The 25,569-nt window shown below is 33.6% G+C and overlaps 1 protein-coding gene across 3 annotated transcripts in view; it reads left to right on the forward strand.

The window, feature by feature from the left end:
- The first annotated feature begins 9,354 nt into the window (after nucleotides 1-9,354).
- The window catches only part of l(2)37Cd (general transcription factor IIIC subunit l(2)37Cd), a 32,653-nt gene continuing 16,438 nt past the window's right edge, over nucleotides 9,355-25,569 (forward strand). For 2 of the 3 annotated variants that reach the window (XM_076491594.1, XM_076491592.1), the window contains exons 1-3: nucleotides 9,355-9,543; nucleotides 11,969-12,194; nucleotides 17,507-17,761. In XM_076491594.1, coding sequence (XP_076347709.1) covers nucleotides 9,430-9,543; nucleotides 11,969-12,194; nucleotides 17,507-17,761 — 595 coding nt within the window. In that variant the 5' untranslated portion in view covers nucleotides 9,355-9,429. The remainder of the gene's footprint in view (nucleotides 9,544-11,968; nucleotides 12,195-17,506; nucleotides 17,762-25,569) is intronic. The other variant, XM_076491593.1, reaches the window with a different exon arrangement.

Here is a 25,569-nt window from a genome sequence, read left to right on the forward strand (position 1 = left end):
TGTGGTGAATGTGATCTGAGCCTAAAGTTAAAAGATTCAATGTTAGAAACATGTTTTCCAAGCATTCAGCAAATGATTCAGCTTGTTTGTTTTCGGTGGTGGTTGTGTTGTTGCTGTATGTGATTGAGAGTATGCTGCTATTGGATTGAATATCAGTTAGGGATCTAACCTTGTGTCAGAATGAGGCATGACGAGGGTGAAATTGTCAATAGCTTTGCAAAGATTGTTCCAGTTTTCATCTTGTTGTAGTTTAACGAGTTTTTCATACAGTTATTGATACCATTAATTATAGTTTTTAGTGGCAAGGTCACACATCATCTCAAACATCTTCTAATGGTAATTAATTGATGGATTTCGGGAGTGATCTCCATGCAATGAGGTCAGGGTTGTATGTTTTACTAGGTATTGTCTCTTTAATTGCCTTGGCTATGGCATTGGTCATGTCATTGGCATAATTATCTATGTCACTCTTGCTTGCAGCTCTAAGTGTAATTGATTGTTAGCATTTGGAAATGTATTCATTAGGAAGTAACCAGACAGTGTGAGAATGTTTGTATATCAGTGATTCATGCAGGGTTAGATTTTTGCAATCAAGAAAAGTGGACAAGGATATTGGATAGTAGTTGCAACCAATATTGTCATGGACTTTAAATTACTGGTGTATCTGACAAGAGGAATGGGGTCTACTGCTAGGCCCAGCATGTCTTCAGTGCCATTATGGTGTGTACGTATCATGTTGTTGATGTTTAGTGTTACGAGGTTGTTGTTGTCCAAATAAATTCACAGTAATGTGCCATAAGTGTTGGTTATGCAGCAATTAAAACCGGTGTGCTGATTGTTGAGGTCACCAGTGATAATGTTGTTGGAGTAATGATTGTACATTCATTGAAATGTGTTAATGTTGGGTGGTTTGTCATTTGGTGACAAAATTTCTAGATTTATATTGGCAGTTATTACAGGTTGAGCTTTAGTAGGATGAATTTTTACAATTTTCTTATTATCTGTTAATGAAACGTGGGGGAATGTAACTCTAAGGTACAACATTGAGATAACTCGCTATCTCTGTCTATAAAGTTTATGAACTATTTTATATGTTAGAATACTAAACTTACTTTGTTCCTTAAGTACACTTTCATTAATATTAATGGAATCAGCATTAATTAATTGACTGAAGTATTTCAGATGTTTTATAGCTTACCCCACCACGAATATTAATTGACTGAAGTATTTCAGATGTTTTATAGCTTACCCCACCACGAATATTAATTGACTGAAGTATTTCAGATGTTTTATAGCTTACCCCACTACAAATATTAATTGACTGAAGTATTTCAGATGTTTTATAGCTTACCCCACTACAAATATTAATTGACTGAAGTATTTCAGATGTTTTATAGCTTACCCCACCATGAATATTAATTGACTGAAGTATTTCAGATGATTTATAGCTTACCCCACCATGAATAGTAATTGACTGAAGTATATCAGATGATTTATAGCTTACCCCACCATGAATATTAATTTATAAAGTATTACCATCAGGTAACAGGAGTAAATGAGAAACAAAAATAACTTACATTTTGGTTACATTTCTGGTTCTGCAATCACTGAGGATTCTAATCAGTAGGATGGGATGACATTCCTCAAGATAGTATGAGGCTGCAGAACAGACTTCAGTTGTTAAGTATGAGTAATTATCGGTGAGTTGGTCTTCTAGTATGTTCATGAGAACATCAGCGATAAAAGCTGTGATTCTCACATAAAAGAGTTTGAATGGAGTTTTAGATGTGGATTTAGTGGCACTGACATACCTCAGTGGGTTCTTATCTGGAGATGGTCTGTTTCTGGTACATCTGGTAGTTGAGGCTGTTAGACTGTTAAGGTGCAGGGTCTGGATCTGTTTCTGGTTGTGGCTTGGATAGGTTTACTTTGGGCTAGAGACTTGAACTTAGGGCATCCACGATATCAAGCAATATGAGGACTGCTGCAGTTTGCACATCTTGTCTGCTCATTGGCAGAGTATAGCCCACCACACCTCACACATCAAACCACTACTGTAACTGAAGACTTGGTAAACTTATAAAACAGTATTTGATTTGATTATTAATCAGTTTTCAGTGACCTTCAATTAACATTCAGATTTTCAAGTAGTTTTACAGACTTGAATGTTTATCTTCTTTTCCAAAAAGCTATTGTCAGAAAGTCCCTGTTCTTTGTCTTAAGAAAGGAAAGTTATCATGACATGAACGTTTTTAATGACATTTACAGTATGTGTATGTATATATATATATCAAGAAACTGTTTGTAAATACAATTATACCACAGTACTTACATGTTAAAAGATTTTACATATACGTGTTTTGTTCACACGTATTTGTAGCACACATTTACCTACTTTATGAAATGTGGCTAAAATAACCTAAATGAGGCATTCATAGTTTTTCTACTTAATGAAATGTAGTTAAAAAACTTTAATTCAATGAAAAGTTTTGTTATTGATTTTGAATTTTTTAACTACAAAAACATCACACAAACATTTCCTTCTGAACCATTTACACAAATTTAAACTTGTCTTAGAACAGTATTGATTAAAGTTATAAGTTCCAATAATAAGAGGATTGTTTTATCACTACAATCAGGAAATACTATCGCTTCCTAATCCACCATTCAAGAAGGAAAGTTTGACATGGTTATATGTTTGTAAAATTCCTCTTATAATGATTTAAATAATTTTATGATAGGTTATGTTTTGTAAATATTATTAGTGAAATATATAAAACAACTGCAGGTGTCTTTTATTCCAAATTATTTCTTCACTATTGTTGGCTTTCTGAAGATCTAAAATATATTTTTTTCCCTATGGAAAGTAGTGTCCTAAATAATGTATTATTATGAATGGACAAACAACAATAATAATCCATGATGACAAAAAAACATAAAGAAAGCACTATGCAGAGGAGCAAACCTGACGATGACTGAAGAAGGTCGAAACGTTCGCTCCTCTACATAGTGCTTTCTCTACCCATACCAGCCATTTTGTACATATACAAACAACAAAAATAAAATGAACAGTTGTGAGTTATGATGGTGTTATGTCTTTTTAAGTGTGAGGAGAAATAAATCCTTAAAATCTCTTGGTATTCCTCTTAGAATGCCTTTACACATGTAAATAAAATTACAAGTTCAGTGGTTTGACCTAAAAAAAAAACAGTTGTTTCAGTCATAAGCCTATGTTATGTAAGTACTGATAATATAGACATGGTTTCAAAATGTTATAATGTGAACTGAATAAAGTTTTTAATTTAGAAGTAGAGGTAGTAAATGGGTAATTATCTCTTTTTTATTAAACATACAAGGGGGGATCATATGCAGCCCCTGCAAGTGTATACTATCTTACCATTAGTGACCCATTTTTTATTACATATTTGTAATAAAATGTTTGATTCACACATTGTACCTAAATCAATATGTCAGTTTATTTTCAAATTCATTTTAAAGCCAGAAATGTCACTTGAGTACAGTAAAGAAATGCAGTAGTTATTTGAATGTCTTCAAGTCAAGTACAACCTGAATGATGTGTAACTGTTATGCAGAATATATAGATATGATGAATCCTAAAGTTATTATACAGAATAATGTTTAGTTGAGATGTATCATGGGTATTATATAGAATGCTCTGAAGTGTAATATATATTGGTTTAAAGTTAATCACACAGAATAGCCTAGAGAATGCAACATGGTTTCTTAGATAACTTTAGGACTCAAGATGTTCCAGGCTGATTGAATTGTGAACATATTATGTATGGAAACTGAGAACTTCAGTTCTTTCAGCTCAGTTGAATTGTTGATGTTCTATCATTATTAAGCTGTCTGACCTATTATGTAATATATCCAAATAACTAAAGGTTCAGTCAAACAATATGCGTGACTTTAATTCTATACATTATTTTCAATCTCTTTCTTGCTTCAAAGTGAAAAGTAATATTTATTGACAAAAACAGTCAGTGACAAGAGGACAGCATTTTTACTGAAAGTAAAGATTAGATTTCTCTATAACTTCTACAACTTCATCTTTGTATTAGGTTTGGAAAATCTGCTTGTTCAATTTTTCCTTAAAGATGTATAACTTAAGACTCTTACTCTGAAAGGAATCTGATTATGTGTAATGCCCTGAAATCTGATGTAATGTGGATGAAGACTGATTGTGTGTAATTCCCTGAAATCTGATGTAATGTGGATGATTGTGTAATGCCCAATAATATGAAAGAAAATTAATTATGTGTAATGCCCTGAACTCTGACATAATGTGGATGATTATTTGTAATGTGGACAAAGACTGATTGTATGTAATGCCCTGAAATCTGATGTAATGTGGACGAAGACTGATTGTGTGTAATGCCCTGAAATCTGATGTAATGTGGACAAAGACTGATTGTATGTAATGCCCTGAAATCTGATGTAATGTGGACGAAGACTGATTGTGTGTAATGCCCTGAAATCTGATGTAATGTGGACAAAGACTGATTGTATGTAATGCCCTGAAATCTGATGTAATGTGGACGAAGACTGATTGTGTGTAATGCCCTGAAATCTGATGTAATGTGGACAAAGACTAATTATGTGTAATATATCTGAGAATGTTTTGAAGTGTGATCTAGCATAAATGAAGGATATTTTAACATTATAAATATGGTAACCTTAAAAACTTTGGGTAATATGAATGAAGGTCAGTTACTCTCAATATGCTAATTTGGTTTCATATTGCACACATTAAATGTATTTTTATAATTACATGAAATCCCTTGGTGACTGATGTAAAATTCATGAACACATTATCACAGAGAATACACTGAGCAAACTTTATAAAGTTTTCAGGACCTCCTAAGATCCCATATTAGGCTTTCTCAAGTTACTGTCATTAGATGGGATACATATTACCAATTAGCTACTGGAATATTATCTGGAGTTTTATAGAAATGGGAATTGAGGATGAAATCTCAAAATGTGATTGTTTTTTTTTGTGTAAAGTCAATAATTAAACAGTTGTGTGTCATAAATGAATATAGTTAAATAAAATGTAGGTAGTATGGTGTATTATACATAAAAGATGGTAAATTCTCGTGAAGTACATGTTGGAGGTATATAACATGAGTCAAGTCTGTTTAATACTTAGTCTAATGTAACATGACAGAAGATTTATTGTAATGTAGAATGACATCTCATGTAACTTGTTGAAAAGCTGGTTACTGACCAGGATATCTTGACATCTCATGTAACATGTTGTAAAGCTGGTTACTGTGCAGAACATTATGACATGTCATGTAATACGGCGTAAAGCTGTCTCCTATTCAGGATATCATGAATGTCGTGTAGCATGGTATAAAACTTTCTTCTGACCAGGACATCATGATATCTCGTGTAGCATGGTATAAATCTGAATACCATTACTAAGATATTTCGTGAGTCATAACATTTCAAACTGATGTTTTGTAAAATTTCACCAGCTTACTGTCAAAAAATGAACTGTGTGAAACAAACTCTCATCTCACAACTCCTGAATACTAATATATTAATTATAAATAATTCGGAATTCACATGAACCTGGTATGAGGCATAATAACTTTACTGAGGCTGATTAAATACCCAGTAGCTGTAGTTTTGTAATGGCTTAAATTTGCTTCTGGTTAACTTATTTCATTCTAGGCTATTTGGGTGAAGGTATAACTTATGAATTGCTGAAACTACACGAAGTGGTAATGACTTTAACGAATTATAGCTGTACTAGGAACTCCAACTTATACAACAAGATTCATTGAAAAACGAATTATATTTTACAGTATATTCATTTCTGATCAAAGAAATTTAGTTATATAGGACAGAACTAAAAACTAACCCATTCATTAATATAAATATTTTGACATACCATTCCTCCTACTTAATACATTCTTGTTGTTAACTTTGGCCAGCTTGAAACATATAGGTTAGTCCTATATCCATATTAAATCACCAAGATACGTCAAATAACTACTAAACAAAGAGGCTTAACAGCAGTTAGTTACCCATATCTAGTCAGATCACTACTCCCAACGAGTTTTACTAATTAGTCACACATATCTAGCTCAATTTACTACTCGGGCCGGCATGGCCAGGTAGTTAAGGCGCTCGACTCGTAATATGAGGGCCGCGAATTCAAATCCCCGCCACACCAAACAAGCTCGCAATTTCAGCCGTGGGGGAGTTATAATATTAGGTCAATCTCACTATTTATTGATTGGTAAAAGAGTAGCCCAAGAGTTGGCGGTGAGCGATGATGACTAGACTAGCTGCCTTCCCTGTAGTCTTATACTGCTAAATTAGGGACGGCTAGCGCAGATAGCCCTCGTGTAGCTTTGCGCGAAATTAAAAAAAACAAACAAACAAATGACTACTCGCAACAAGGTTTACACTAGTCACGGAGAGAATGGCTTTTGAAATTAGCTGCCTTGAAAGGTAGTGGAGAAAAAAACTGGATAAATGCATAAGTAGTAAGGGTTGTGAGCTGAAAGAAACATCTTTGATGGACTAATAAGCTCCTTTTTGTTCCTTTAAAGCAAGTGGATCTCAAACTGTTGAGTATATACATTACACAGCAAACAACACTTGATTTCTCAGAAAGCAAAAAAATAAAAAAAACTATATTTTTGCTTTCCGTTATTGTTTTTAATCAAATGACCATTGTAGTTACTGATATTGTAATCAACTGCAGCCAAGGTAATCAGGGTATTTTTTGTTTGTTTCTTTACCAACCAGTATAACTTTCTGACGCTTCTTCAAGTGCTTCTCATTTTGGTCAATCAGAGAAGGACTTTCAGCATCGGCTGAGTTTGGCGATTGAAACAGTATTCTCATTGTCTTCTTATACGTCATTCTTAATCTGTGATTCCTTGTGTAGCCAATGCACAAGTGGCTTGTTAATAAGATATGTATGTCGACATGTTCTACACACTATGCATGCCACATGACTATTATACCTTTCATGCAATTGATCAGTTGTCTAAAGATGAGATGATAATCTGTCTAGCTACAGCTGAGCTGATTTCATGCTTCCAACTCCCATGTTGGAACTTATATTCATTGCCTATTTTGTCATAGTATTTATCCCACACAATAGCCTCTCACAGGTCCAAAGCAACTGCCATTCATGCTAAGTCTGGATCCTTCCTGGAGCTTCTGAAAAATTAATCATTTTATCCAGTGATAAGCAGAATTTGCCAATGTATGGATTGATTTTTAAATTGCTTTAAACCCAATTTTATATTCAGGGTCAAGAATTCAAAGAGTGGAAAGGATTTCACTTTGTTGTTAGAAAATCCATTATTGTTTCTGTGTTGCTGGCTCAGATTATGCACATATGACAAAGTCGTAGTCCTGCAAGGTTAGTATTCGCTCTGCAGTCTACTAACACTAGCTATCTTTACTGTGTGATGATTGAGCATCTATCACCAAACTTGAATGTCTATGAAAGTAGGCCCGGCATGGCCAAGCGTGTTAAGGCGTGCGACCCGTAATCCGAGGGGCGCGGGTTCGCATCCCCTTCGCGCCAAAACGTGCTCGCCCTTTCAGCCGTGGGGGAGTTGTAATGTGCGGTCAATCCCACTATTCGTTGGTAAAAGAGTAGCTCAACAGTTGGCGGTGGGTGGTGATGACTAGCTGCCTTTCCTCTAGTCTTACACTGCTAAATTAGGGACGGCTAGCGCAGATAGCCCTCGAGTAGCTTTGCGCGAAATTCAAAACAAACTATGAAAGTAAGGGTCGCAATGTTTTTAGCCCTCTTGACCAACAGTTTGGTGATGATTGAGCAACATTCTCAAAAGGTACTAAGTAAATTTCATTGTGAAATACCACTCAGTAGTTTGAGAAATAAAGAATACCACTTTCTTTTATACGGTAGTTTTTACAATAATTCAAGTTCCAGTGTTACTAAACCTTATAAACTACTTTAAAGTGCATGGTTTACTCAGAAGGTGAACTTTCTACCATACATATAGCATCAGCAGTGTGCAATGAATACCACAACTTTGGTTAATTCAAGTCTTTCTTCACTAGACAGTGTCAACATCCAGCAGCCATACATTTCACTCCATCCTGCAACAACAATAACACAGCCTTATTTTATTGTCAGTGGCATCAACATTAAAGAAGAACTCACACTCATGTTTTGAAGATGCCAGTAATCAAGCTTTCACTAAAGTGCACTTTGGGACAGGAACGCTCAGTTACATTTCTCAGTGGACTGATACTGGTAATTATGCCCATATTACTGAATGCCAAGGTATGAGCAGTTACTTTGAAGTAATTATGCTACCATCACCCAAAGAAAATGCTTCAGTCCTGCCTTATGATGCGATGTCTGAATGGAACGATCATTCGAGTAGGCTGTAGCACAAATATCATGGGCTTACCAGTGAAGCCCTGTTCATTCGCTTGGAACCAATATTATTACATTGTAGCACTGTTATGTGTCTGGGATTTGTTTGCGTTGGAAAACTTGATCTCAGTGATGTAGGACACTATCGAAAGTGCAAGCACTTGAGAAGCTTCTGCTTGCTATTTCATCTCCGACAGCCTATTTGAAGTCATGACTTTGAATCATGTTAATGCAGAAACTTCCTCCTTTAACACAAGAATATCTCTAACACCCATCTGATGTTTCATTGAAGAGGTTCTTCATAAAAGTGTCGACTAGAATATTTTTTCGATCTACTTCAGTGATACTTTAAGTGGTAAAAATCATCAACATAGGAACTTAATTCTCAAATAGATCATTATTTTGACTTCTGAACTTAGTCTGATGAACAGCTTGATTGTACACTGGTCCAAATCTTGATAAAATTCAGTCGCAACTGTTCCCAAAGTTCTCAGTTGCCCTTTGTGTAAGAGCGTAATAGCATCAAGGACTGAACTTTCGAAACTCAGTGTCAAATATTGCAATGCTTTTTACTGAGTACAGCCATTCCAGGTTGTAGCTTGTCTAAAGAGCTTTGTTCTTATTTTTTCTGAAATTGACTAAAGTTTCAAACGTGAATCTACATGTCAGTTTCCCTTATTCAAATAGTTATATGGTTTCCATGTCATATTTTGGCACAAGTGCGATTTAATATATTAGAGGGTAAGGCTGTAGAAAATTGAAAATCTTTAGATATCTGACAGCATTTGCTAAACCTAAGCCTCTTAATCTTCTATTATGAGAATTATAAAGTGTAAAGTTGATGGTTGGTAACGCTGATAAAAGTTCATTTGTCAAAACGTATTTTACGTTAAAATGTAGATAATGATTTCTCAATGATGAATGTGGTGTTTATCCTTAAGCATGTTAAATGCAGAGGGCACTAATAATTATGTTTGTGTGAATTGTAATTTTAATGGGTTGTGGAGTCGAGAGAAAACGTTATGGCTGAAATTAATTTCAATGCAAAAAAGTTAATTGGAGTTGAATATCCAGGAATAGTGAAAAATGTTGACAAGATGCTTAATTCTTTAGGAGGTGAAAAATCTTTGTCAAAGGTATCAGTGTAGTATTTTGAATTATTTTAATGATAATTAGCTCTAGAGTGCAGACAGTTAACTATATAATTAAATTAGTTATTGCTTGGGTTCGTAGTCCAGTTAACTATGACAGTGACAGTTTTGATGACATTATGCAGTGTTATTTCGTTTTGACTTTTTTTTTTTCAATAATGATTTATGGCAGCAGTAAATCGTTTTCCATGACTACACGTTTCGTTGTGGAAATTGAATATTTGTTTGTTTTAACTTTTATTGTAAATATATTTAACTGACAGTACTCAAATATCGATTGGCTGTGTGTCGTATCAGTAATCCAGTGATCATTATTTTGGTTTTAGTAAACATTACAATTTATACATAATAAGCGTATAATTGTATATAAGTTCATACACTTATTACTGTTGATATTCAGTTTCCTATCAAGAAAAATTGTGAAAAAAATGTTTTAACTTCTGCATTTGTAAAACACTTTAAACATCTAAATTTTGTTGTTTTTTCTCAAAATGTAAATATCTGAATAAAACTAGATCATCATTGTGTAATTGTTGCATTAGAAAAGGTGTAACTTTTATAAGCTCTCTGTTAGTATAAGTCAAGTTTTGCAAGCCTGAAGAAGATGATGTAAATTCTTTGGTGGAATTATTCGACTATAGGATAGTATAAACAGTATGACACTAGGAAGCCACCTTTGAATATTTTTATATTAGAATAACATTACTATAAGATATTAATTTGAAGTTGAATAACTACTCCTTACAACAAATAAAAAATCTTTATGACATTATTTCTTATTCATAGCATCTCAGAGTTATGCTTCATTAATGTTTTAGTTTATTATATATAGTGTGTGTTAATTAAACCTTCAACTTATTTCTTATACAAAGATATAGTTAATGACATATTAATATCTTTGTTTGCAGAGTAGAATATTGTTATTTAAGTTATTACACATATTAAAAACCTGCATCCAATAGTAACTAATCAAATCCAGAATGTGAGAAGTTGAAAGAGCAGCAACACATACTATGACACTAAATTCTAATAAATACAGATGAAAAAATTCAAAATGAGCTACGTGTGTAGTATCCTGGATTTTTATTTTTTTTTTTTTTAATTATTCCTTTCTATTTATAATTAAGCTAAAAAAATGGACTTTTGAATTAGTTTACTTTGAAATGGTATAAGGAAATAATTAATGCATAACAGATCAGTTGTTATTATTATTATTAGGTTTTAAAAGCACAAAGGATTCATGACAGTGTAGTTGCACAACCAAATAATATTAAGTAAGAATGTTTAGAAATAGCACAACCTTACAAAGGTAAAATAAATGGTTAAACAGTGAACTTTGCCTGTCCTTAGGCTTGATCTTTCCATAGTGTATGTTTATATGGGTGTAATCTAAGCTTATGAGCTGTGGCTGATGTTGTAATAACATAATAAAGCTGCCCTCACTGAGCAAGTGATAATAACCTACGAATTTAGAAATAAAGATTTCTAAAGTTTGTATATTTAAACTAAATTAAAAATATACTTATTTTCAGTGTTATGAAAAGATATAAATGTTCTGTTTTGTTTTGTTTTCCCATGGAATAATGAAGAAGTAGTATAGAAAAGTGTTATTTAGATGAAAAATTTAATACCCATGTAAGAAAATCAAACTCATATACTTTAATATATACTGTATTTCCTGGCATCGAAGATGCTATTTTTTCCCTAGAATAAGTCTTAAAAATTTACCCTGCATCTTCCAGGCTGAAGGTTATGTTGCTCATAGGCCTAAACCTAAACCTAGAGGAAGCGTTTTGATACTAGACAGTAAACCAAGCCACTCTATATGGCTCAGAATTATTTGTATAAGTTACTTAGTGTTAAATAACAAATAAATAAATAAGAACAGGTCACGGTACATATGGTGCTGTAATACCAGCATTCTTTTTAGCTCCTCAGGTTTTAAATAACATTATTACTGGTAATAACACAGATATTCTAGTGGTAATATAAGGTACACACTTTCAAAAAGAGATATAATAAGCAAAAAAATCACAAAAAACAAAGTGGACAAGAGGATTTATGTACCATTAAACAATCCATGAAACATCATGCTAAGATTGATGGAAGTGTTCCAACCTTATTCTTATGTTTACCTTTTTTTTTCAAAACTTGGTTAATCAGAATTGGAGTGTGCCTTCAATGCTGGGAAATACGGTACATGGTACTTTTTCTTACACTCCCAGTGAAACTATAAGTACAAGGTTTTAAATATCGAGCAGTATAAATACTAGTGTAGTTACAGATAGCTTTAATTTTTCAAATTAGTTCTCTAATGATTGAACCTTTTGTTGTAAAGTGTTTTTTAGTTTTAGAATCATCAGTGTTTCATTTTCTTGATTTTGTTTCTATAAATTTCATTGTACTTCAGATATACTCAGAACCTTCCTGTCGCTTAGAGTTACGTTATCGACCAAATGATATCTACTGCAAGTGTGGACATGGTGACAGATTCAACACAACAAATCTTTTAATGAAAGTAGTTCGAAAAAAGGTGAAAAAAGCTGATGATGATAATTCTGTATCAGAATCTTCAGAGTGTTACATGTACAAAGTTGATATTATTGGAATTGTAGACACCACATACAAGTTTAAAGGTAAAAACTTAATATTAGATTTATTTATAGAAGACAGTGGCTTAGAAACACACACATTAGACAATTTTTGTCTGTTTCTTTTACCCAAAAAATTAAACTTGTACATGTTTATCAACAATTTTGCTTTTGTTAATGATAACAATGTATTTGTAAAAATTGGTTTTTATCATGAAGAGTCAATAAATAAAAATAATTTTTGATTAGAGATGGCTATGAACTTTCTTAAATCAACTTTGCCACCAGTATAGGTACTTAAATACATATTTTTCTTCCATGTTTAATTGTAAAAATTATGATTTATAATTCTGTCAGTTGAGTACCCTTACTATTAATATTTTCACCCAGTATAAGAGGTTTAGATTATTCTTGAATACAGATATTAATCTAACAATGGAATACAACCTTTATAATGACAAACAATAAATCAGTATAAAAAGTAACATTAGATATACTAACTAGTTTAACTAATACTATTAATGAAATTAACAATAAAAAATAACATAGCTAGATTGTGTTGACACTTTAATAGAGTTTTGGTCAGGTTGTAACAAGAATATAATTTCTAACTATTCTAAGATAAGTTAGCTTATGCTAATTAGTGGCTTCTGAATTTGGTGTCCAACATGATTGGATTGATTCCTTTGTAATACAGTATGAAACTTAACCATATCTCCCATTTTTATGATGGAAATTCTAATGTACTGTATTTGTATGATGTAAAATGTTTTCTGTGGGTTCAAGTTAAGTTGGATTAGTTGTTTATTAAATGTGCAGTTGATATTTGATTATGGAAGTGTAGACCTTACACTTTTTGGGCAAAGTTGATGTATTTAGCCATGAAATTGTTAGCAGTGCTGTTTCAATGTTAAGTATATATAAATTCCATAATTCTGATAAAAATATGGTAAACTTAACTTATTTAATTCTTAAAAGAAAGTTTCCTTTTGATCAATAACATACTGCTAACTTTTGTTGAATTTCTTTTTTCTACCTTGAAATTATGGTTGGATGTTTTTGGATTATGTATTGTAGTTCAACTATGTTGATACAGAAGAAGAAACACAACATTGAAATTTTTTTAAAAATTGACACCATATGTGCTGTCTCTTAATACATGGTTATTAGGTTGTTGAGATTTGCTTTGGTAAAATGCATTATTTGAGTGGGTGTGTCTCCCTTGTCATGTTTGAGGGTTCCTTGTCAGACCCAATTACTGTGTGAAACAGTTTTGAGGGGTCATCCTGAGTTCATGTAGTCTACACCAGTTTGAGTTCTCTCTGCTCCTACTTTTTCTTTTTTCCATTCCTCCAGAGGTCAATGCTATAGATGAGGGGATGTGTCTTCCAAGACAGATGAAACCAGTTTGCAACAATTCTTCATCGTTGCATTTAATGATGAATCTTCCTGTTTTAACAGCTTGTTTCAGAGGGTCTTTGCATTCAGTTCAGGTCCCCTACACCTTATCTTAAATTTTCTCCTCTCCTGCTCAGGTTCCTGTCTTTTCCAGTCATCACACTGAATTGGTTCAGGACCTCCTATGCCCAAGGAGCTACCAAACAGATCATGCCCACTTATCCAGGATTTTACTCATATCTTTTTACTGTCCCCATTAAGATAGGAAATTGAAGACCCATTATAAATCTTTCCAGGCTGAATAAATTTCTGGAGGCAACCTAGCTCACCATAGAGTCCTAACTCTCTCTTCAGTGTTTTTTCTCCATCCAGAATCCTAGATGATCAAGTTTGATGTGATGGATTCCTACTGTCATATTCCTATAGCTCCAGTTCCACTTCCTTTCATCTTGTTTATTCTCCACTTCTTTTTATTCTTCCAGATTAGGATTTCATTGTCATTCTTTGTGTACTGTTGGCTCACCATTTGTATCTATTGCTACTTAATTCTTGTACCATCTTATCCTCCTCCTTGCATGTAGTCACTGTTGTTCCGATGTTTGTGCCATTAGCATTTTCTTTCACCTCTATAATTTCTTTTGTTATTCTTTATCTGGGTCAGGTCTTCTTTCCTATGACAGCTGCTACCCAAGAAGGTTATTTTGGCTTTCCTTCTATGTCCTAATCCACTCCCACCTGTACTTGCTTCATATTGGAATATCTTCTCTGTCTATGCACTTACTGCACCGTAACGTGTCTTATATCACCTCCTTTCGTGGCTCTTTCACACCTGTTTATTCCCTAGAATCCTTCTGTTTCACAGGGCTTGTCTCCTGTTAGTCTTACTGGCCAAGTTTCAAAAGTCATACAAATAGCATATTCCAATTTCTCCATGGACAGTAACTAGCTATATAATGTTTTATTGTTCCAAATTCATCATTCAGCTGTGTCCTTAGTTGCTCAAACCTGTTGGCCTTTGGAAGAGATCATTCAAGTGGGAAAATGGACAACTCCCAATACATTCTTAGCACACTGTTTACACAGTCAATCTTTGTCTTCCTTGATCGAGTGTCATGTTTTTTCTATGATGATTCTCCACATATCTGTTCACTTTTGACTGGGTTTAGTTGACTTATTATTTTTTGCATATTTTTCAGGTGATATGCATCATGTTTTAGGATCTCACCTAGTGACAGTTGTTGCCTGGTCAAGTATGTTAAATACTAAATCTCCTTACTAAATCTATATATTTTTAAATACCCATTAGAGATAGTGTTTTCTGTAAGACCACATTTATACAAAGAACTAACACTCATGGAATTCATGAGTGAAATAGATGGGAATTTGTCTTTTCCACTGACCCATGGTTCTTATAATCTGGGATTTTTTTATTATCAAAGTAGGGATTCACCAACATTCTTCACACAGTCTAAAGTGTGTCATTCATCCATACTCTGCAATGTGTATTCTCTCCTGTCTTTCCTTCTAATGGTTCTTAGTCACTGGAGTTGTGGACCATGAAAATGTTTCCCCAAAAATGGTTGTGCAATGAAAAACATTAAACTCATAAGTTATAAGTATCCACTTATCAAAAAGAGTGTTATATTATAATTATTGAATAGGCAATAACACTGCACAAAAAAGTTTTTGCTTCTTGAACGCTGTTGGGTGTACTTGATAGATTTTTGGCTGCTGATCATGAAAATCACATCCAAATTTGCCCATCACATACCATTTCATCGAAATCTTCAGTTTTGTCATGTTTTTTCCTATATTTGTGTCCAAAAATTTTCATTTCTGTAAGAGACCTATGAACAATGTTTTGTGCAATCTGGGCCAAGATCAAAGAGGCCATTTTTGTCGGCCCTCAGATCAGACATGTTATGAGTGACAAGCGGTTTGAAGATCTGTTAGTTAGGCCAGAAAAGAGTGCCTGAAAAGCCTTCAAAGATGTTGTTGACAATTTTCTTGGCAATTACAGAGCTCCACATTACATTCAACTGGTAGACAAACTTTTCAAAGCATACAAAACAATGAAGTGCAACATGTCACTCAAGATTCATTTCCTCCACTCACACTTGGACTTCTTCCCCGCAAATCTCGGTACTGTCAGTGACGAACATGGTGAAAGGTTTCACCAGGACATTGCTACAATGGAAAAACAATATCAGGGAAACTGGAATCTGTCAATGCTTACTGACTACAGTTGACACTGCAACGTAATGCACGGACATTGAATACAAACAAAAATCAGGAGCAAAACACTTTTAATTATGTTGAACTTAATAGTGTATTAGAAACATAAATGCAATTAAATGTTATTAACTGTCTATTTCTCAGAATTCCTACGTGATGAAGTAAAACCAAAACTATATTTGTGCATACTAACCAGGTACCTGTCACAAATCAGCAAAACCTTTTCAGGAAGCAAAACTTTTCAAAACAATTGTTGTGCAGTGTAACATACTATTCTGTAGCCAAGGCAATTCCTCTGGATGTTTTGTTCAAGCTGACCACACTTGACATACCTGATAAAATGCGAAGGTGTTTTCCTGAATGTTTATGCCTACCAGACTGCACTTGTTGGTCTCTATGTTTTACGTAACGTGCCTCCACTGGATGTTTTTGTTTGAACCTCACTTGACCATAATTATATATCCAAGGTGTTTCCATTGTTATTTTTACCCAGATGGACTGCACTTGGTATAATCTGATATATATAATTTGTGGTTCTTTAACCCTAGAAACTTGTGCATATGTCACAGTATTTGGCACTTATTATTTTAATTATTCCTGTATTACACATTATAACCTACTACATGTATGGAAGGATAATGCTCTATCCATTGACAAGGAGTTGATTCCAAATTTTCAGAGTAAATTTAATGTTACTATTTATGATACTTCCCTTGTTTATTTTTGAAGGAAAAGATTGCTTTTGTTGTTACCATTATCTTTGACAAGACATCAGTGAGCTCATTTCTTGGCACATTTCTCAGGCTCATTGTTGAATAAATATTAAACATTTTACACGTCCACTCTATGCTGATTCATGTCACAGTTATACCACACTGCTCCAAAACAAAGTGTTGTACATCCGTCTCTTATGGATACAGTACTGCCTCATACATTCCTACATGTAGTTCCAGGTGCATATTACTCTCTTTTTCTGGCACATCTATTCTTTCCAGGCAATTATCATCCACTTATTTAAATTAAGTTATGCCTTCACCAGCCCCTCCACCCTTTCAGTGTAGGGTTTTAGTTTGTGGTTAATGAAGGTAGTGCTGTTTTGTAAGTTAACATTTTTTTTCACTGAAAATGTATTTCTGATTTTTACCTCTATTTACCCACTTCTCACCCTTCCTTGTTATTGATATTCCAATACTTTGCATTTGCCAATACTTGAAAGTGAGGACTGTACTAGTATAGGTGGTGCAGTGTGATTGGTACAGGGTAGTCACATGATATGCATAGATTCTGTTGTGGTGTGAAAGTAATGAGGTCTAATAGACTGGTGCAATGATCAGAGAGCAAATTAAGGTAAAGATAGCTTTGGGTGAGTTGAAGTCAGTACCTACTGGAAATGCATTTTCTTTGTAGGAAACTGTTTACTTGTATAAGGAACTGTTTTGCAGCTGACATTAGCTGTAGTGAAAGCTTAAACTAATGGGAGATAATTTTAAAGCAGTGCATTAACTTCCTTTGAGAGTAAATGGTAAATAAATGTTTCCATTATATATTAACTCTCTCCAACTTTACTTTCTATAAATTTCATATATAAAAGTTTCATAACTTTTATAGTTGTTTGTGTTTTAATTATAAGAGATTTATAGAATTGAGAAATCATTTTAAAACATAAATGTTTGTTTCCATAATGAAATGACCATGGAATATTTATTTTACTTTCATTTACAAAGGAATGATGGACTTTCAGTATTTGCCCATGAAAGTCAATCCTGATGGCCAGTATAGATCACTTATTTCTAGTCTTGTTCCAACTGGAATTCAACTCTGTAGTTGGTTACAGAAAGATGCAGAAGTTTTCATTCAACCACCACTTTTTTCTCGACTCGACATGCCCACCAATTATCACTACAGAAGAGATCCAGGTCATCGTGATTCTGGTCATAATTTGTCTACAAAAAATCATCCACCAAATATTATTGGAAGATGTAAGTTTATTTGTTTGTGACACAAACACACATTGTCACATTGAGAGTTAACCTCAAAAACAGAAATTTAACATGGGTAATAAAAGTCATTTGATAAATATTTAAACAGTGTAGTGCTCATATGAGGCACTTAAAATGTTATACACAAAAAATATAATGGAAATACCCTAAAGCACTCACACCTAAATATCTTATACAATGGTTTAGGCCTTAGATTAGGTAATAGTTAAGTGAAGACTAATTGTATATATCTAACTGTGAGAGATTTAATGAAATATCTTTCAATTTGTTTAAGTTTGTTAAGTTGGAAACTAGTTAAAGAATAAACATATTTTTATCCTTTCCAGACCAGAGAGCATTATCCATGAGTGTGCAACTTTGCATATCAGATTTCAAAATTAAAGTAAAAATGATTATTCTGACTTAATATCACCAATTTATTTCTTAAACTTAGTTTATAATTGAAATATATTTAGTGTTTTCAAAAAATAGTTGAAAACATTTCAACTTCCATATCTGTACAGTTATTTAGTATCGTGCTTATAAACAATTCATTTTGTTAAGGATTGTTTGTATCATCCCAAAGAATAGTTTTTGTATTTGTTAATAACTGTCATCTTTTGAAAATACTGTTAACCAAGTTTTGTTTCTTTTATTGTTTTCCTTCTCTGTTGGGTGATTTATTATTATAGACCTACTTTTATATCACATGGTATGAGGTTACAAACGACTGCTAATGAAGAACAGCTTTACAAATAGACAGAATTACTTTCTTTCCTGAAAACATTTTTATCTTAAATATTTGCTTGAAAGTTACGGTAAACTTCTTCTGAAACAAGACATCAGGCAAGCTTTAGTAGATTTAGAGAGTATGGTAGCAACTGCAGAATATCAAAGTGGCTCACATCCTTGTGTTGTTATTAAATTTATTATATTAAAAATACATAAATAGAATGACTTAATTTATTGAAAAATAGTTATTTTTAGTATTACAGATTGTTTTTCAAACAATAATTTTGTTAGCACACCATTCTGATAGATCAAAATTTCAATGAAAGATAAATCTCTTTCTTTTTATGATTCTTATCTGGAAATGGTGACTAATCCAGAAAGAAAAATTAAGTTTGAAAAGCCATCAAGTTGAAATTGATTGAATCTGTACATAGTGTAGCTTTCTCATAAAAATACAAACAATTGAAATTCTAAAAGGAATGGAAATACTTTCATATTTTTTTCAAAAACTCAGTGTCTCATAACAAATTCTTGTAAATTTCAAAACATGAAATATTTTAAAAAATGTTAAATAATATTATGTGAGTATTGTGAGCCAAAAAATATATTTACTAGTTAGTAAGTTTCATATAATTTGATTAAATATTTCCACTGTTAAGAAAGAAAAATCAAGAAATGTCAGTGATATTCGCCTTGAGTTAATAACAAATAATTTATTCATGTGTTTACTGCTTTTATGTATCAAATAATTGCATACATTCCGTAAGTTGTCCTATAAAAATGTTGCATGGGAACTGCTTCTAATAAGTGCACTGTATTCAGTCACATGGACTTCCTCAAGATAGTTTTGTTGGTGAACTGGAATAAAAGTTTTATTTGTTAATTAAAGTTCTAAAACAAGAATTCTTAACATAAAGCTCATGCCACTGAAATAATACCAGTTAATGAAGTAACTTATCTCTATTCAAGCTTTTGAGTTTCTTCTTGTTCCTTTTTACACAACTTAATATGTTTTTAAATTTTAAAGACAAACTTTATTCTTAAGTTAAAATTTGGACATTTATCATGTTTTAAGAAATGTTCAAACTCAAGCAAAATTAACGCTTCATATTTTTTTGAGTTTAGAAAGATAAAAAAGGGCATCGAAGTAGGACTTGAAGATTTCTAATGTTACATTTGTGTTTGGGATGTATGTTAGTCCTGTTATAGAGATACATTCGTGTTTGGGATGTATGTTAGTCCTGTGATAGAGATACATTCGTGTTTGAGATGTATGTTAGTCCTGTGATAGAGATACATTCGTGTTTGAGATGTATGTTAGTCCTGTGATAGAGATACATTCGTGTTTGAGATGTATGTTAGTCCTGTGATAGAGATACATTCGTGTTTGAGATGTATGTTAGTCCTGTGATAGAGATACATTCATGTTTGGGATGTATGTTAGTCCTGTGATGGAGATACATTCATGTTTGGGATGTATGTTAGTCCTGTGATAGAGATACATTCATGTTTGGGATCTATGTTAGTCTTGTGATGAAGATACATTCGTGTTTGGGATGTATGTTAGTCCTTTGATAGAGATACATTCATGTTTGGGATGTATGTTAGTCCTGTGATAGAGATACATTCATGTTTGGGATGTATGTTAGTCCTGTGATGGAGATACATTCGTGTTTGGGATGTATGTTAGTCCTGTGATAGAGATACATTCATATTTGGGATGCATGTTAGTCCTGTGATGGAGATACATTCCTGTTTGGGATGTATGTTAGTCCTGTGATAGAGATACATTCGTGTTTGAGATGTATGTTAGTCCTGTGACAGAGATACATTCGTGTTTGAGATGTATGTTAGTCCTGTGATAGAGATACATTCGTGTTTGGGAGGTATGTTAGTCCTGTGATAGAGATACATTCGTGTTTGAGATGTATGTTAGTCCTGTGATAGAGATACATTCGTGTTTGAGTTGTATGTTAGTCCTGTGATAGAGATACATTCGTGTTTGAGATGTATGTTAGTCCTGTGATAGAGATACATTCATGTTTGGGATGTATGTTAGTCCTGTGATGGAGATACATTCGTGTTTGGGATGTATGTTAGTCCTGTGATAGAGATACATTCATGTTTGGGATGTATGTTAGTCCTGTGATGGAGATACATTCGTGTTTGGGATGTATGTTAGTCCTGTGATAGAGATACATTCATGTTTGGGATGTATGTTAGTCCTGTGATGGAGATACATTCATGTTTGGGATGTATGTTAGTCCTGTGATGGAGATACATTCGTGTTTGGGATGTATGTTAGTCCTGTGATAGAGATACATTCATGTTTGGGATGTATGTTAGTCCTGTGATGGAGATACATTCGTGTTTGGGATGTATGTTAGTCCTGTGATAGAGATACATTCATGTTTGGGATGTATGTTAGTCCTGTGATGGAGATACATTCATGTTTGGGATGTATGTTAGTCCTGTGATGGAGATACATTCATGTTTGGGATGTATGTTAGTCCTGTGATAGAGATACATTCGTGTTTGGGATGCATGATAGTCCTGTGGTAGAGATACATTCGTGTTTGGGATGCATGTTAGTCCTGTGGTAGAGATACATTCATATTTGGGATGCATGTTAGTCCTGTGATGGAGATACATTCCTGTTTGGGATGTATGTTAGTCCTGTGATAGAGATACATTCGTGTTTGGGATGCATGTTAGTCCTGTGATGGAGATACATTTGTGTTTGGGATGCATGTTAGTCCTGTGATGGAGATACATTCGTGTTTGGGAGGTATGTTAGTCCTGTGATAGAGATTTTGATTTTTGTACTAGGGAGCTAAGTTTAAATCCTTGCAATACTATAATATATCCCTTTTATTCTAAGTTGTGGATACATTATAAAAGTAACAGTCAATTCCTTAGCATCGGTGGTTGACTGAGTGTCTTCCCTACAGACAGAAGTGTAAAATTTGGGCAGCAGTGAACAGCTTTAGTTGTTTTGTTTGGTTATAGTGCGAGCTTGCTTCAGTGATTGAAAATCTTATTCAGTGACTTCCATTCCTCAGTAATTGACATCTAAGTTATTGACATTAATTCCTTAAAAAGCTGCAGAGTTTGATTTCAAAACATATCTCATAATGTGTTAAATTAAGATCATCTCTCTCAGCTTTGCATTTACAGCTTTCAATATTAGCAATACTGTTTTAACTTACCCACACCTTTTTTTTTCTGTTTTATCTTGTTTCTGTCTTGTACTCTGTGAAGTTGATAAATTGTATCCACTGTATGCTTGATAATAACAGTAAAATGCCCTCACAATACTAATATTATAAGAATCAGATTTCCTCACAATACTAATATTATAAGAATCAGATTTCCTCACAATACTAATATTATAAGAATCAGATTTCCTCACAATACTAATATTATAAGAATCAGATTTCCTCACAATACTAATATTATAAGAATCAGATTTCCTCACAATACTAATATTATAAGAATCAGATTTCCTCACAATACTAATATTATAAGAATCAGATTTCCTCACAATACTAATATTATAAGAATCAGATTTCCTCACAATACTAATATTATAAGAATCAGATTTCCTCACAATACTAATATTATAAGAATCAGATTTCCTCACAATACTAATATTATAAGAATCAGATTTCCTCACAATACTAATATTATAAGAATCAGATTTCCTCACAATACTAATATTATAAGAATCAGATTTCCTCACAATACTAATATTATAAGAATCAGATTTCCTCACAATACTAATATTATAAGAATCAGATTTCCTCACAATACTAATATTATAAGAATCAGATTTCCTCACAATACTAATATTATAAGAATCAGATTTCCTCACAATACTAATATTATAAGAATCAGATTTAAGATATTTGCAATGTCCTTGTTTATCATTTAGTCTGAGAGTTAGGAATGCATTTTTGGTGGGTTGGTTCCTAAACAAAACAGAATTTTATAATTTTATCCTTTTTTAAATTTCTCAATATATAGATTTGAACTTTTTTCAGTATCTGGAATTTGAATTGCCTACCAGCATGTTCAAATTCACACTTGTTTCTAGACTGTGATGGATTACAACACATACTATCATCATTCTAAATTAACACAAAACACAGTAGTAACTGCACATGTTGTGCAATAAAAGATCTGGCTCCTTAGCTCTATGTTTCTTGTTGATAGAGACGTTTGAGAAAACTCAACAAACATTACTTTCCTCTGTAAGGTAGCTTTTTGTGATGCTTGCTTAAAAGTATAACACGTGTTTTTGTAGTTGTGATAAAATTTCTCTTGAGAAGAAATTAATGCTGAAGAAAGGAAGTTTGCAAGGAAACCTCATGAGAAACTTTACGTTTCTAACTACCTTCACAATCAAGATTTCTTCTGAAACGTACTTTGTCTCATCTGCCATTCTAAGTTTTGGTGTGAACCTTACCTCGTTTGCTTCACCCCTTATATCGCACTGTATTTCCTGTGACAGTTCAATCCTTGTGATTCTTTCTGCATGTATCGATGTATGTCTATAACAGATCCATGTATAAGTTCCCTCTTCTTACTTCCTATTCACTTTTAGCAACAACAGAAGGTTATGATAAAAGGTTTCTTTTACATCTTGTATAAATTTAGTTATACCTAAGCTTTGGATGATTTGTTTTGACTCATATTCTTAGATTTTGAGTTTGTTTATTTTCTGTATCCCCACACACACAAAGAAAATATCTGAGATATTTCTGATACAGAGTCTTCTAATGCTTCCAGTTTTTGACCATTGAAGTTTATAGTGTTACATGAGTGTCTGGGGAGACCCTTTTCTGCAGAGGGTATTTAGTTTCTAATATGCAGAGGTTGAGTCTTGCATGAGGTCTAATTTTTCTTCTCCTGTTAGCTCAGAGCCTGAACTTGCTGAGGATCAGGAATGAACTAGGGAGAAATTAGACATACAAGCCTCAAACAGACATCCTGTTTCCTGCAACATTTTTACAACTCGTACATCAAGTTTATGGCATCTTGAATATTTCTTCTGTATCTATGACTCTTGTCCTCCATTTTGGAGGGAAAAATTACTTGGCTCATTATGTTGTGTTTCTACCTTCATCAGACATTAACATGCATTCTTGGTGATTTGTTGATCAGGTAAGAGAGGGTGTTACCATGCCTTGTTTTCTCTATTTATCAAATCAACATAGCTTTCTAAAGCTTGAAGGACCCATATTTAAATTTTCAGAGATGCCTTGTTTAAGGACATTCAGCTTCTTTTTTTTTGGCCCTGAGAGATCTCAGAGAAGCTTCTTTTATCAAACATTCAATTTTTGCAGGTATTCTAGATTTCATGGAATCTTGGGTGGATGTGGTCCATTTCCATTCTTTTGTTTCAATACTGTCATCTTGCCTTTCCTAGTCTTCTGTCAGATTGTTTGCTGCATCTCTGGTTTGAGTTTCCAGACCTTCTTCACTTTCTGTCTGTTCCCATGGGTTCTGGTTTTGTGGAGGCTCAACCCAGATGGTTTCTGTTTGATTGGAGGACCTTCACTACTGATCAATGGATTGGTCATTCATTTCACATACCATCCTCCATTGTCTACTATACCTGATGCCTTTCCCCTCCCCAAGGATTATCTTGCAACCAGTCATCAGCCACAAGCCATCCATGATTTTTCTGCTCAAAAAGGCTGTAGAGTGCATTTAGTCAGGGCTAGCTCTTGAGGGATTTTTATGTTCCCATTTATCTGTAGTACCAAATAAGACAACCAATTTGAAACCTGTCATTGACCTTTCATGTCTCAGTCATTTTCTCCAGCTTCCTCAGTTTATCACATGGTTCTTTCTATGGATGATAGAGTTAAGTGTTACTGATGCCAACCATGATATTCCAATTATGAAATATTTATATTATTATCTCCATTTTATGCATGAGAAAGAGATTTTTTCAATTTCACACTCTATCACTTGGTTACACACCCGCCCCATACTCTTCTGCAAGATAGGCAGGTCTTTTTTAGAACATTTTCACTGAATGGGCATTCACATTCACCATTGTATGGATAACTGGCTTCTTTTTTGGACCTTTTTTTTTTTTCTTCTGATGTGTCAAGAACTAGGTTTTTTTAATAAAACAGAAAAGTGTTCTTTTCCCCACTGAGTACCTTCCTTGTCCATTTAAGGTTATTTTTTCATTTTCACATCTCAGTTGAACCCAACCTTCTCTACATGTTCAGGCCATAGAATGGACTGTTCTTTTTATAAAGTTGTCTCCTTCTCACCCAGTATTCCATTTTTGGAGGGGTGTAAGCATCCTTGGAATCCTTTCGATGGGGCCTACATGCATACTCTTTGATGGCTATAATGAAACCCATGGACCCATTTGTATAGATGATTGTCCAATAACCTTATTGACTTCCAGCCTGTCCAGTCTTGACTAATGGTTGAACAGAAATGGACAACACAATGGTGGGTTTCCCTCTACTACCCCCATGTCTAGAGATACATATTTTCATGGATACTTCTCTCCAGAGATCTGGGCTTGTGTGTGGGATATGGAATTTAAAGGTTTCCTGACAGAATAGAAATTCTCTCTATATATAAATTGATAGAGCTACCAGCAGTTCAACGAAACTGTCTCAGGCTCTTAAATTGTTGAGAGACAAGGTGGTAATGCTTCAGTTGGACGATTTCATTGTGTTTATTTACATTTCCAAGGAACAGGTCTACTCATTTCAGATTGTTTTGTTTCCAAACATTGGAACTTCTCTTTTAGGCCCAAAATCATCAGATTGTGTTTCCTTGTTTGTCTTGTTCAGTGTGTTATGAATTTAGTAGCCAATCTTGCATCAACAGTTTTTCCCACAGAATGGATGCCCTATCCACATGTTTTTCTTTGGATCTGCTCTCTTTTTGGGATGCCTCATATTGATGTTTTTGTTCAGTGTGTTATGAATTTAGTAGCCAATCTTGCATCAACAGTTTTTCCCACAGAATGGATGCCTTATCCACATGTTTTTCTTTGGATCTGCTCTCTTTTTGGGATGCCTCATATTGATGTTTTT

The sequence above is a fragment of the Tachypleus tridentatus genome, chromosome 2 (assembly GCF_004210375.1).
Source record: "Tachypleus tridentatus isolate NWPU-2018 chromosome 2, ASM421037v1, whole genome shotgun sequence".
Classification (NCBI taxonomy): domain Eukaryota; kingdom Metazoa; phylum Arthropoda; class Merostomata; order Xiphosura; family Limulidae; genus Tachypleus; species Tachypleus tridentatus.